The 15628-nt window shown below is 36.7% G+C and overlaps 1 protein-coding gene across 6 annotated transcripts in view; it reads left to right on the top strand.

Moving 5' to 3' along the window:
* Window positions 1-15628, top strand: part of CHD9 (chromodomain helicase DNA binding protein 9) — a 223333-nt gene that overhangs the window by 63551 nt on the left and 144154 nt on the right. For all 6 annotated transcript variants that reach the window (XM_045987027.1, XM_045987030.1, XM_045987031.1 and 3 more), the window contains exon 2: window positions 13197-14819. In XM_045987027.1, the coding sequence (XP_045842983.1) occupies window positions 13362-14819 (1458 nt within the window). In that variant the 5' untranslated portion in view covers window positions 13197-13361. The remainder of the gene's footprint in view (window positions 1-13196; window positions 14820-15628) is intronic.

The following is a 15628-nucleotide window of genomic DNA, read 5'->3' as shown; positions in this document are numbered from 1 at the left end:
CATGATTAAAGATCCTAGACAGAGTTGGAATGTATGTGGGTGTAAGTTGTTTAAAAGCTAGATGGAATGGTATTAAGAGGCGAAAGGTTTATCTTTGGAAAAAAGTCATGCTTGCTCTTCTGAGAACAGCTAGAAGAAAAAGGATAGAAGCAAAGAAACATGCTTCTGAAAAGATGACTGGTGAGTTTCAACTGGAAAATCTCAGAAGAGTAAGTAAGAGCAGAATTTTCCTGGGGTGAGATGGGGGAAGTTAGGATTGAAGGCATGAGGAGATAGCCTATAAGCATAGGGAAATGAATTTAAACACTTTCTAAGCAAAAACAAGGACCACCTCGTTTTAATACCATTCTTGTTTTAATACTGTGCCAGCCATATAACAAATATTATAAATATGCAGAAATGTTAATTGAATTGGACTGAGGTCTGGAGGTCACATTACATTGGTATTGTTAATAGAATATGGTGGGTTGAGTGAATTGAAAATGGTCACAAGGATACTGAAGCAATAGAGATTATTAGCAAAAGAATCAGAGGAGGTCTGGAGAAGCTTAATAGTCGTGGGAGGGTTTGAATGACTCTTGGGAAATCAGAAATGAGTTGACAGGTGTGAGAGGAAAAGCTGCATTTATTAAGTGCTTTCTATGTTTTAGGAACTTTGAAGGTATTTCTAAACTGTATATATTTCTAAACCATTCAAAAACCCTGCAAGTTAGGTGGTGGTAATCTGCCTGGGTCTCAATTTTTTGTGTATTTCAAACTTTGGAAAATTGTGCATTTAAATCAATTTCCTGTTTTTAACATTAATTGAAATTTATTTGGTTGTATAATATATATTTATACTTAATTTGGTTAGGGGTATGATTGATGTTCAGGACTGCTTCAGGTAGACAACTTGATCTGACTCATTAGCAGCTGGGAAACTTACAGTCTGTTTTCAGCATCAGCCCAAAATTAGTTATCCTCAGTCATCTTTTACCAAGAGTAGAGATGAGATTATGTTTTAAAGATTTCCCTTTCTGTGAGATGCAAAGCAAGACTAAATTAAGTGTGAATGCCGACAAAGTAAGTAATTGAATTTAGGAAATCGCTATCTGCAAAGGGAGATGTTAATATAAACATTAAACGAGTGCTATTTGGTTTTCAGGGGGTTTTTTGGGTTTTTTTTTTTTTGGTTTTTTTTGAGAGATGGGGAGGAGGGACAGAGAGACTTTTTTTTTTTTTTTAAGATTTTATTTTATTTATTTGACAGAGAGAGATCACAAGTAGGCAGAGAGGCAGGCAGAGAGAGAGGAGGAAGCAGGCTCCCTGTGGAGCAGAGAGCCCGATGTGGGGCTCGATCCCAGGACCCTGAGATCATGACCTGAGCTGAAGGCAGCGGCTTAATCCACTGAGCCACCCAGGCGCCCCTGGTTTTCAGGTCTTTTAAAGCAAGGAGTTTTTTTTTTCCCTAAGATTTTATTTTAAGTAATCGCTGCACCCCACGTGGGGCTCATACTTACAACCCTGAGATCAAGACTTGAGTGCTCTACCAACTGAGTCAGCCAGGCACCTCTGAATCCTTTGTTTTTTGAAAATACTACTGTGAAATAATCCACATAAAGCGCTGTGTAAACGGTTTTCAATCTGTGCTCTTTGGAGCATTGGGTAATCTTTACCCACTGGAAGGAAGAGAGGGCTTTAGGCCTCACCTTCACTCATTTCCTCACCAATAAAAGATTTCTCCCTGAATATTCAGCTTTTGTAGATCTTAGAGATTGAGATTTTGAGTAGGATTTTCTCTCTCTTTTTTTTTTAAAGAATTATTTATTTGGCAGAGAGAGACACAGCAAGAGAGAGAACACAAGCAGGGGGAGTGGGAGAGGGAGAAGCAGCTTCCCGCTGAAGGGGGCCCAATGTATGGTTCCATCCCAGGACACTGGGATCATGACCTGAGCCAAAGGCAGACGCTTGACGAACCACGCAGGGATTCCTCGAGTCGAGGCTGTGCCATTTTACATTACTAATAGCAATGTATGAGATTGCCAATCTTTCCTCATCCTTTCAAACACTTGTAATTTTTCATTTTAGAAATAATATACTTAGTTGTGAAGTGATAACTCATTGTGATTTTGATTTGCATTGTCCTAATGACTGACGTTGAGTATCTCTGTTTATTGGCCATTCCTCTATCTTCTTTGGATAAATGTGTAGTGAAGTCCTTTGCCCATTTTTAATTAAGTTGTGTAGTTTATAGTAGTGAGTTTATAGGAGTTCTTTATTAATTCTAGATACTAAACTTTTATCAGATATATTATTTGCATATATTTTGTCCCATTCTGTGGGGTATCTTTTTACTCTCTTGATAGTATTCTTTGGTGCACAAGTTTTTAATTTTTTTTTAATATTTTATTTATTTGACAGAGAAATCACAAGTAGGCAGAGAGGCAGGCAGAGAGAGAGGAGGAAGCAGGCTCCCTGCGGAGCAGAGAGCCCGATGTGGGGCTCAATCCCAGCACCCCGGGATCATGACCTGAGCCGAAAGCCTCTGCCTTCGGCTCAGGCTGAGCCACCCAGGCACCCCTTTAATTTTTTTGAAGCCCAATTTATATGGTTTTTTTTTTCTTTTGTTACCTGTGTTTTTGATGTTGTATTTAAGAAACCATTGCCAATCCAAAATCATGAAGATTTGCCCATATGTTTTCTTCTAATAGTGTTACAGTTTTAGCTCTTAAATTTAGATCTTTGATATATTTCTGTTTCTGGTTTGTTGTTTTTTTTTTTTTTTTTATGGTATAAGGTAAGAGCTCAGCTTTATTCTTTTGTGGGTGGCTATCTAGTTTTCCCAACATCAGCTGTAGAACAGACTCTTTTTTTCCCCCACTGAATGTTCTTGGTGCCCTTGTCAAAAATTAATTGACTACGTGAGGGTTTATCTGGGCTTTCTGTTCCATTGGTCTCTATGTCTATCCTTAGGCCAATAACACTTTGTTTTGATTACTGTAGTTTTGTAGTAAGTTTTGAAAGTGGGAAGTGTGGGTATTCCAACTTTGTTCTTTTTCAAGATTGTTTTAGCTATTCATGATCCCTTGGAATTCCATGTGATTTTAAAGATGAGTTTTTCTATATATGCAAAAAAATCATTGGGATTTTTATAGGAATTGCATTGAACGTGTAGATTGCTTTGAGCAATATTGTTGTCTTAACAATATTAAGTCTTCCGATGCATGTACACAGGATGTCTTTCCATTGATATAGATCTGCTTTAGTTCCTTTCAGCACTGGTTTTTTTTTTTAATTTTATTTATTTATTTGACAGAGAGAGAGAGACATCGCAAGTAGGCCGAGGGGGGCGGCAGGGAGAGGGGAAGCAGGCTCCCTGCTGAGCAGAAAGCTGGATGCAGGGCTCAATCCCAGGACCCTGAGATCATGACCTAGCCAAGGAAGACAAGAGACTTAACCCACTGAGCTACCCAGGCGCCCCTCAGCACTGTTTTATCTTCAAAATGATCTAGTTTTCAGTATATACATCTTACCTGTGCTTCATTAAATTTATTCCTAAATATTTATTTATTTATTTATTTTTAAGATTTTATTTATTTATTTATTTGAGAGAGAGTGAGTGAGAGAGATCATGAGAGGGGAGAAGGTCAGAAGAAGAAGCAGACTCCCCATGGAGCTGGTAGCCGGAATGCGGGACTTGATCCTGAGATTCCAGGATCATGACTTGAACCAAAGACAGTCGCTTAACTAACAGAACCACCCAGGTGCCCAATTTTTATTTTTTTTAAGTGCTATCGTAAATGGAATTGTTTTTTTTAATTTCCTTTCCGGAATGTTGATTTGCTGTCTTACAGAAATGCAACTGATTTTTCTGCATGAATTTGTATCCTAGAATTTTGTTGAATTTGTTTATTAGCTCTAGCAGCTTACATGCATGCATGTGTGTGTGTGTTATTTACAATTTTCTGCATAAGATCATGTTATCTGTGAACAAGATAATTGTACTTCTTCCTTTCTAATTTAGATGCCCTTTATTTTTCCTTTCTTGCCTATTTTCTCTGGCTGGATTTTTCAGTACTACTATATTGGATAGAAGTGGTGAAAGTGGGCATCGTTGGCTTGTTCCTGATCTTGGGACAACAGCTTTATTCTCTTACCATTGAGTTTGATGTTAGCTCTAAGTTCTTCATACATGGCCTTTCTTTTCCTATTTTAGTTAGTATTCTAATCATAAAAGGGTTTGGAAGGGTGATGGATTTTGTCAAGTGCTTTTTTTGCATCAATTGATGTGCTTTTACCTTTATTAATACAGTATATTACATTGATTGGCTTTTGTATATTAATTACCTTTACATGCCTAGGATAATTACCACTTGTTCATATAATATACTATATGTGTACGTATATTGTATATGTGTAATATGCTGCTGAATTTGGTCTGCTAGTATTTTGTTGACAATTTCTGCATCTGTATTCATAAGAGATGTTAGTCTTTAATGTCTTGTGTTTTGGGGGGTTTTTTCCCTTGTAATGTCTTGGGCTTCATTATCAGGGTAATGTTAGCTTCACAAATGAGTTATAGAGTACTTCTGATTTCTCACTTTTGTGGAAGAATTTGAGAGGCATTGGTGTCAGTTCTTTAAATATTTGGTAGACTTCACCATGAAAACTATCTGGTCCTGGGCTTTTCTTTGTTGGGTGGTTTTTTTTGTTGTTTTTTTGTTGTTGTTGTTGGGTGGTTTTTGATGACAGATTCCATCTTACTTGTTTTAGGTATATTTATATTTTCTACTTATTTTCTTATCAATTTTGGTAGCTTATGTGACATACAGTTGGTCAATTTCATCTAGGTTTATCCAATTTGTTGGTGCAGTTCATATTATTCTTATAATAGTATTCTTCTATTAAAAGGACTTACTGTGGGTGCCTGGGTGCTCAGTGGGTTAAACCTCTGCCTTCGGCTCAGGTCATGATCTCGGGGTCCTGGGATTGAGCTCCCGCATCAGGCTCTCTGCTCAGTAGGGAGCCTGCTCTTCCCTCTCTCTCTTTCTCTCTGCTGGCCTCTCTGCCTACTTGTGATCTCTGTCTGTCAAATAAAGAAAATCTTTTAAAGAAAAAAAAAAAAGGACTTACTATGCTTATATAAAAAGAGCTTATTAGGTCCTTATATAGACTTGTAAAGTCTATGTTGTAAAGTAAAAGTTTATATATTTTTTTAATATTTTTTTATTTTATTTGTTTGACAGACAGAGATCACAAGTAGGCAGAGAAGCAGGCAGAGAGAGAAGAGGAAGCAGGCTCCCCACTGAGCAGAGAGCCTGATGTAGGGCTCAATCCCAGGACCCTGGGACCATGACCTGAGCCGAAGGCAGAGGCTTTAACCCACTGAGTCACCCAGGCACCCCAGTAAAAGTATATATTAATATCCTCTCTTGATTCTGTTTTTAGTAATTTGGATCTTCTCCTAGCCAATCTAGTTAAAGATTTCTGAATTTTGTTGATCTTTTCAGAGAACTAATGTTAAATTTCATTGATTTTGCTCTATTGTCTTTCTCTTTATTTCACTTCTCTACACTCTCATCTTCATTATTTCTTTTTTTCTCCTTCATTTGGACCTAGTTTGCTCATTTTCTTTAGGTGTACAGTTAGGTTATCAATTAGATTTTTTTGTAATGTAGTTGTTTACAAGCATGAGTTTCTCTTAGAGCATTGTTTTTGCTTTATCTCATAAGTTTTGCTATGTGGTATTTTCAGTTTTATTCATCTGAGGGAATTTTATAGTATCTCTTTATTTTTTAGATAGAATTTTTAACATTTCTTTAAGCTGGGAATATTTTGCTTGTAGCTTTGAAAAGAGAAACTGTAGGGGAGACCTAATTGTTCAAGAATTTGAAGGTTGTCATAATTAGGTTTATTTAAACAGTCACGAAGTAGATACCTAGGAAGGCAGGAAGAAAAGTGAATTTTTAAAAAAACTTTTAAACAGGTATTAAATATAATTTGAATACCTTAACAGGCGTTGTTCTAAAAATTCAGATACCTTTTTTTTTAACAAAGAAATGGTGAATTCAAATTTGCCAGCTTTTTATTTTGCCAAATAAGGATATTCTTTAAAATGACATATATCTCCTATCGTTATCATTTTAGTCTTAAAAAATGTTTCTGGGTACAACTTAGATGTTTTGGTCACTGTCATTGAGAGAGTTGCTATTTGCTATCTTAAAATAACTTCAAATGTTTATAACCACCAGTGATAAGAGTTTTGCCATAGTAAAAATGTTAGTCAAGCCAGAGAAGAAATTTTAAACCGTGAAATAGCTCCCTTTTGCCTCTAGGATTAAAGTCCAGATTTCTTAACATGGGTAATTTAAAGCCTTGGATATCTGACCTCTGCCTGCCTCGGCATCTCTGGCTAGTAGTATGCTCTGGCCACACTAGGCTATTGAGTAGTTCCTAAAATGCTATGTCCTCCCTCACCTCTGGGCATTTCTTGTAGTGTTCTCACTGTGCCCTTACCAGTTTTAGGAATAATGCAAGAGAGTGATGGGATTATAAAAGACTTGTTTCCTATCCTAATAGGGATTACTGCTTCCTTTATTTAGTGCTTTCTAATTCCCCTTTGAGGCAGACAGGACCGTAGTTAATAGTTTGCGTTGCTATTTTTTTTTTTTTTTTTCCAGATGAAAAACAAATTGTAGGTGATCTTCTCAAAGTCCTACAGCTAGATGGTGGAAGAGCCAGGACTCAGGTCTATTTGTTTTTACTTAAGTATCCTGTTCTTTCTAATTCCTATGCAGACATTCACTGATTTAGCAAAAATTTATTGTGTGCCTGCTATGCCAGACAACATACTAAGGAAACAAAGAGGACAACGGTGTTCCTTTCTTTTCCAAGGGTATACAGCCTAGTGGAGAGAAAAGAAAAATATAATACATTATTATAATGGAGTGTTATTTGTAGTATGGACAGGTTACAAGACAGACAGTTGAGTGAGAAGAAGCCTTCTATAGGAAGTGAATCCAAAACCGAATTTTCCCCAAGTATAAATTTGAAATAGCTATGGGTAGCTCATAAACAAAGTAAAAAGTAATGTAGCACAAATTTAATACTGTGCAGAAATCCTGAAGGGATGACTAATAGAAAACTGAATAATTTGGTAGGACTCAGTGCTGCTCATATTAAATGGAATGAAACTCTTTAATGTGTTGAGCTTACTGGGAAGCCTAATTCATTTAGTAGAAATATACTGAGGGATTTATTTGGAAAATGTAGAGATGTCTTGAAGGAAAAGCAACTATTAGACATTCAGGAAGTCCATTTACCTCTGAAGTAAGTTTATATATATATTATATACACATATAATATATATATAAATCCTGTTTGGGAACACAGTCAATGATGTTATTTTTATTCCGAAGGCCGGGTTCAAATGTTGCCTCATCTCTATGCCTTTACCTGTCTTTTCCAGAAATAGTTAATTGCCATCTAATATAACATTGTGCTGTGTATGCATCTCTGCCAAGGCATGCATCTCTGCTCGTTTATGTGTTTTCTTCCCCTCTGGATTATGAACTTTGGGAAGGCTAGAGTTCTGTCCCATTGATGTACAATCCTCCTGTCATTGGCATCAGTAAATGTAGAAATGAAGATCGAGAAGTAATTTTGTTTTGATTCTAAATACTCGTCTCAACCTTAAAAGAATTCTGTCCTCCAAATATTTTATTTTACTGTACTGGATTGAGAAGGTCCCTACAGCAGTGCTCCAGCTTGTATTTCTTTTTTTTTTTTTTTTTAATATTTTATTTATTTGACAGAGAGAAATCACAACTAGGCAGAGAGGCAGGCAGAGAGGAGGAAGCAGGCCCCCTGCGGAGCAGAGAGCCCGATGTGGGGCTCGATCCCAGGACCCTGGGATCATGACCTGAGCCGAAGGCAGAGGCTTTAACCCACTGAGCCACCCAGGTGCCCCTCCAGCTTGTATTTCTGCCTTTACTTTCTACTCTTCTCCATTTACATGCCCACTGCAGTACTCATCCCTTTCCCTAAATACGTACTTCCTCCCTTGTTGCCATTTCTTTATTCCTGAAGCTTTTCCTGAATAACTTGCTAAGTATGCCTTCTTCTCTTTATAAATTATCTTATAGATGAGCTTGTACCTCTCTTAGACAACAATTACCATATTTTATTCAATATATGATGTGCTTTTTCTTGAGCATTACCCCCTGCCTCCTGCGTTTAGATTCTGAACTTCCTGAGAGCAGAAACTTCATAGTTTCTGCAGCATTGCTTTGAATATATATGACAGTCCATAAGTATTTGCTTAATGAAATAGCAAGTTAAAATTAGATTGACATGATATTTTCATCACGCTAGAAAATGCTACCTTTACAGAATGAATTACGACAATAGATCTTCAAGTGGAACTTACATGAGCATTGTGTCATTTGTAGAATAAACTGTTCAAATCAGAAAACATGGCTTTTTGAGATTTTATAAACATTTTCTTGTAGTTTGCCTTTAGTCTCTATTTGTACTTTTTTTTTTTTTTTTTGAAGATTTTATTTGTGAAAGAGGGAGAGAGAACACAGAGTGAGATGGAGAAGCAGATTCTCCGCTGAATAGACAGCCCTATATGGGACTCCATCCCAAGATCCCGGCACCATGACCTGAGCCCAGGGCAGATGCTTAACCGAGTGAGCCACCCAGGCGCCCAGTCTCTATTTTTTTTTTTTTTAAAGATTTTATTTATTTATTTGACAGAGAGAGATCACAAGTAGACAGAGAGGCAGGCAGAGAGAGAGGGAAGCAGGCTCGCTGCTGAGCAGAGAGCCCGATGTGGGACTCGATCCCAGGACCCCGAGATCATGACCCGAGCCGAAGGCAGCGGCTTAACCCACTGAGCCACCCAGGCGCCCCCCAGTCTCTATTTTTATAACTAAAGTCATCTATTTACAAATATCTTTTCACATAGGGAATTTGTATCTTCATAATATAGTGTTGGTATCTATATTCATTTTCTTATCATTAGATGTTCCTCTTATGTACTGATTTTTAGCAAAGCACAAGTAACATGTATTGATAATCTTGTGTTTACATGAAAGTCTCCTTCAGAGATCAATTATTACTCATCATTCAAGTGCCTGAAGCTCTTTATCAATTAATGTTTATTGGATGATAAAATAGCAAAATTATTTTCTTAATTAAAATTTTTACTTCTCCCATATTTTAGGTAAGCCTCGGGTTACATAAATGTAGAAAACATTCTGCTTTCTACAGTCTACTGTCATGTACAAAAATTCAAGGACTATACCGTTTCTTTCCTATATGGGCTGTTACTGCTCTGATATATCACATATTTATTTCCAAAGCAGACTCCTAAGAATTGTTGAACTGTGTTTTGAGAATTAATGTATAAGGGGCGCCTGAGTGGCTCAGTCGTTAAGCGTCTACCTTTGGCTTGGGTCGTGATCTCAGGGTCCTGGGATTGAGCCCCACATCGGGCTCCCTGCTCTGTGGGAAGCCTGCTTCTAGCCCTGCCACTCCCCCTATTTGTGTTCCCTCTCTCACTGTGTCTCTCTCTCCCTGTCAAACAAATAAATAAAATCTTAAAAAACAAAATGAATAAATGTATAAGCATGTAGTAAATGTGTATAAATTCAGAATGTTTTATATTTATGTTTAAGTTCACTGTTAATAGCAGAAGGTAGAAATATATATAATAATGTGATATCCTTCCAATAATTTATTTTCAGCATTCAGTTGGGCTGTAGATTTTTTTCCCCTAGTTTTTTTTTTTAATTTTTTTTAATTTATTTTTTCAGCATAACAGTATTCATTGTTTTTGCATAACACCCAGTGCTCCATGCAATACGTGCCTTCCCTATTACCCACCACCTGGTTCCCCAACCTCCCACCCCCGCCCCTTCAAAACCCTCAGGTTGTTTTTCAGAGTCCATAGTCTCTTATGGTTCGAAGTTGGGCTGTAGATTTTTATAGTTGTGGGTTCTGAACTCTTGAAGTAATACATTCTGATTATTCAAAATAATTACTTTAAACATTCTAAGATGCTTATATTTTCCACTTTTAACATCTCTAAAATTGGGGTGATGCCTGAGTGGCTTAGTCAGATAAGCGTCTGACTCTTGGTTTCAGCTCAGGTTGCAATCTCAGGGTTATGAGATTGAGCCCCATGTTGGGTTCTGCACTCAGTGTGGAGTCTGCTTGAGATTCTCTCCCTCTCTCTCTGCGTCTCCTTCCACTCATTCTTTCCCTATCAAATAAATAAATAAATCTTAAAAAAAAAAAATCTCTGAAATTGGGATATGTCTCAGTACCCATGTGCTAGGTGGGTACTCATGGAGTACTTACTTGTGCATACACACACCTGGTCATAGTTGTTTATATTGCCATCACCAGTTGGGGTATGTACATTAGTACTACACGTGCGTTATTTAAAATGTCTTTTTATTTTTGCAAGTAGGCTCCACACCCAATGCAGAGCGCAACAGAGGGTTTGAACTACAACCATGAGATCAGCCTGAGCCAAGATCAAGAGTAGGGCACTGAACCAACTGAGCCACCTTGGTGCCCCTAAAATGTCTTTTAAAAATATACTATTTTTCCGTATTTAACCAAAATGTTATTGATTATGCAGAGAGGCACAGAAACAGAGTGGCAGAGCATAAATTTAATATTAGTGAAGCAAATATTTGTTGTCGAAGAAATGACAGCAATTCACATTTACTTACAGAGCAATAATCAAGTATTTTATGGACCAAGCAGACTATCTTAAGGCAGAAGAAATTATCAGATCCTTTTGAATAAGACTAAGTCTGAAATCCTTTGAAATGGTATAGTGCTTAATGGTATAGTTTAACTGGCAACATTTTCTTTTCTTTTTTTTTTTTAACATATCGACTAATGATGTACCTCATACTTGATGACATAGTGGATTTGGTAACTTTCATTGTACTTCTTTTTTGTGTTCCTCTTGATAAATAATCATACAACCATATAAAATCATAAGACATTGCTTTCCTGATTAATAATTTAGGTGTACATAGATATTCCCCAGTCTGGAGTCTGAAGCAGAAACTAATAAGATATGTTTCACAGAAGTGATTTAACCTACCTTCTATGTTGCTAATGGCCTTGTTCAGTTCAGACCACATAACCTTTTATCTGCTCTGTCTCACAATTATAAAATCTGGAAAAATAACTTTTTCCGTATTTTTCTTCTTCCAAAATCATATATTTGTTAAAGGACTTAGGTACATACCATTGTGATTAATAATAAGTCAGTTTCCAATTAAAATTAACATAGAATTGGGACACCTGGGTGGCTCAGTTGGTTAAGTCAGTGCCTTAGGCCCAGGTCATGATCCCAGGGTTCTGGGATCGAGTCCCACATCGGATTCCTTGCTCAGTGGGAAGCCTTCTCTCTCTGTCTCTGCCTGCCACTCTGCCTGCTTGTGCGCTCTCTCTCTCTCTCTCTCTCTCTGACAAATAAAATCTTTTTAAAAAAATTAACACAGAATTTTTCAAAAGTATTTTTACATTAAAATAGTGAGTATTTCCTTTAAGAAATTTCTGTTTTCTAATATGGACCTCCCAAAATAGAAGTTCTGGAAAAGTTTCTTAGGACTTTGCTAATATTTAATTAAACTAATATATAGAGCAGCAAGAACCTTCTTTGTGGTTCTCTCGGCAAGATAGTAGAGCACAGCCATAAATTACCTTTGTTAAAAATGTTTGGAGAGCTACAGATCTGGAACAAAATTAGCTAGCCGTTTCATATTAATGAGTAACCTATTAGATCCTTTCCACACATAAATAGCATGTATGTGTGTGTACATATATTCATGTAAATGTAGTAATTTTTGCTCTTCAGACTGTCATAAGACTAATTCATTGCTTAGCTCATTCATTGCTTAGCTGTTTATTTTTGCCTCAGCTTGATTGTCACCACACATTTATTTACACAGTTTAGTAAATAAGCAATATTTATATTCCAAATGACTTAATGAGGGCAGGAGAGGGACTTAGGGACAGAGTAATGAATATAACCATTAACAGGAAGATTCTTGCTTTTGCTACATGAATATCTAAATCAGTTGGCTGTTAGGAAGGCTGATCTTCCACGTAGATGAGCCATGAACCATGGTAGTGGTATGTGGGAACATCCCAACCATCCTGTCTGCATTGTCTGTCAACTGACCAGATGCTTAACTTGTCTCATTTGGCCCAGTTTAACATGATCTCATGCAATTGTTGTTGTTCTTTCTTTAAAAGATTTTATTTATTTATTTATTTAGTTAGTTAGTTAGTTAAGAGGGAGAGAGAGAGAATCTGAAGAAGACTGCACACTGAGCGCAGAGTCTAACACTGGGCTCAATCCAATGACTGCGAGATTGTGACCTGAGCTGAAACCAAGAGTCGGTTGCCCAACCAACTTAGCTACCCAGGCATCCCATACAATTGTTCTTCTTGATGTATTTCTGTATTTATTATTGATATATTCTGTATTTATTATTGAAACAAGACATTATTGAAACAAAACATTTATTATATGAAACAAGAAGATTTATCTGCTCAAGAAGTCTAGAGCAAAATATTATAACACACTAATCTGAGGAAATCTGTTATCAGGTATTTTAACAAGCTGTTACTTTGAAGTGTAATACGTATATATTTTAAACATGCCATAGCTGCTGGGGAGTGATGGTCATTTCATGGTAGAGGAGAGAGTCTGACATACCCTTCTTAGGTTTGCATTCTTTCATCAAAATATATGAACTTCAGCAGCACCTGGGTAGCTCAGTCAGTTGAGCATCCGATCTTGATCTCAGCTTAGGTCTTGATATCACAGTTGAGTTTGAGCTCCCCATTGGGCTCCACGCAAAGTATGGAGCCTACTTTAAAAAAATGTGTGTATATGTATGTATGTGTGTAAACATATATATATGAACTTGAAATTGAAATACTATGCATTATTACTTTCAAATGCATACAGTCATGTCCCATGCACCAGCATTTTTTTCCTTGTATGGAATATCAATGAGCTTTTTGCAATTTTTAATCATTCTACCAAAAATTACTGTACACCAAGACTGTATGTTTTTTACACATATATATATATAAACTTTGTATATATAAACTTTGTAGAACTTTAATGAATTCTCATCATTAAACTTGAATTGTTTTTCTTATTTTCTTAGGATTCTGACACTTCATGACATGCCATTATCTAGAGCAATAATGAACATTGACCTGTTTCGGATTAGTTGATGACCTTTGGCAATGATTCAATAATACCCACTACACAGAAGCCGAATATACTTCATTTGGAGTGAATAGCCTGGATTGTCACTGGATTTTTCAAGATGACAGATCCAATGATGGACTTTTTTGATGATGCCAATCTTTTTGGTGAGACCTTAGAAGGTTTGTCAGATGATGCATTTGTACAACCAGGACCTGTTTCACTAGTTGATGAATTGAACTTAGGTGCAGAATTTGAGCCTTTGCACATAGACTCACTGAACCATGTTCAAGGTACTCCAACACATCAGAAGATAACTGATTATGAGCAGTTAAATCAGTTTGATTCGATGAAATTTCACCAAGTCAATCAGCCTTTTGGTAGCCCAGCTGAACATGTATTATCTCCACACTCTCAGTTTAATTGTTCTCCAATCCACCCCCAAAACCAGCCCAATGGTTTGTTTCCAGATGTAGCAGATGGCAGTCCAATGTGGGGCCATCAGACAGCTACCAGCATTTCCAATCAAAATGGGTCTCCTTTTCACCAACAAGGACATTCTCACTCTATGCATCAAAATAAAAGCTTTGTGGTACACCATGACTTTGCCTTATTTCAGGCCAGTGAACAACAAACACAGTGCACTTCACTACGCTCACAACAAAACAGAAATAATCTTAACCCAGGGCAGAATTCTCTCAGCCAGTCTAAAAATTTTATGGATGTTAATGTTTCCGGTCCGCACAGAGTCAGTGTTAACCACCCTTCACAAATCCCTAATGCATCTACGTCGCAACAGTCTCTTTCAATGCAGCAATTTTCCCAAACGTCAAATCCTTCAGTTCACTTCCTCAAGTGTAGCAATCATCAAGAAGGGAATTTCAATGGACCTTCTCCAAATATGACTTCTTGTTCTGTCAGTAATTCACAGCAATTTTCTTCACATTATTCCTTTTCCAGTAATCATGTCTCACCAAACAGTCTTCTGCAGGCCTCTGCAGTGCTTGCACCTAATCACACAAATCAGACTTTATCCGATTTTACCGGAAGTAACTCCTTTTCACCTCATAGGGGAATCAAGCAAGAATCCACTCAGCATATGCTAAATCCCAATACATCGTTGAATTCAAGTAATTTCCAAATGTTGCATTCATCACATCCTCAGGGTAATTATAGCAATTCAAAATTATCTCCTGTGCACATGAACTTCCCAGATCCTGTTGACTCAGGAACTCAAATGGGCCATTTCAATGATCACGTAGAAACTAATGGCTTTTCATCTTTAGAAGAGAATTTACTTCATCAAGTGGAGTCTCAAACTGAGCCGTTTACAGGACTTGACCCAGAAGACCTCCTCCACGAGGGTCTCCTTCCCCAGTTTGATGAGGCCACATTTGGACAAGATCATTCAAGTCATGTTTTAGATCATGACCTCGAACGGCAGTTTACTTCACATCTTGTATCTCGGCCTTCGGATATGACTCAAACACAGCTGCATGGCCAGGCTCGGAGTTGGTACTCTTCGCTTTCCAATCATCAACATTTACATGACAGAAATCGCCTATATTTACAGCGACAGGTATGTGGCTCTTTTATTTTGGTGATTTGGGATAGGATGGGCTTTTTTTTTCCTCTTTTTTTGAGTTAATTTTATGTGAGACATATCCAGGATTTTTCAAACTTAGGCATATTTTGACATAGTTTCCTTTGCTTTAACAGTCTTATATTTGAAAGTGATTTTTTGATGTGTTCAAAGCAATACATTAACTTCTGTATTTAGAAAATGATAAGGTTTTAGGACCTTTTTTGTAACTTGGAATTATAATTGCCTTTAACAGAATGATTTATTATCAAAAATGAAAACTTAACCATAATTAAAAGGTACAATAGACTGGGAACATTTTGTCACAAATGTAATGAACATAGTGTTAATATTCCTATAAAAAGCTCATATAAATTGATAAGCAAACTTTTAGAACTTCACTTGATAACTAAATAAAGCAGAGGAGCTGGAATTCACAAAAGGGTAAGTTGAATTAGTAAACAGAACACTCAGAATAATACACAACTTTAATAATTCAATTTGCAGCCTGGTTGTATTTTTATGTATTAGAAAAAAATTTTTGGTTAATGCTGACACATTTATGGTGACATTGGAACTTATATAGCTTTGTTAATTGACACAAATATTTTGGGAAACAGTTTGATCGTAAATTTGAATATAAAAATACTTTATCACAATAACTCAAGCACAGGAAAAGTAATATACCCAAGGATATTTTTGTTACACTATCTATACAGGACAAGTGGAAGCATCAGAGTTTATTATCATAGAGTATTAGATGGACTATTACAGGCATTAAAAAGTTTGAAGACTAACACTGACAA

Source organism: Meles meles, chromosome 19 (assembly GCF_922984935.1).
Source record: "Meles meles chromosome 19, mMelMel3.1 paternal haplotype, whole genome shotgun sequence".
In the NCBI taxonomy this organism is placed as follows: domain Eukaryota; kingdom Metazoa; phylum Chordata; class Mammalia; order Carnivora; family Mustelidae; genus Meles; species Meles meles.
Note: the sequence above shows the minus strand (reverse complement) of the source record. Positions and strands in the feature narration are given on the sequence as shown.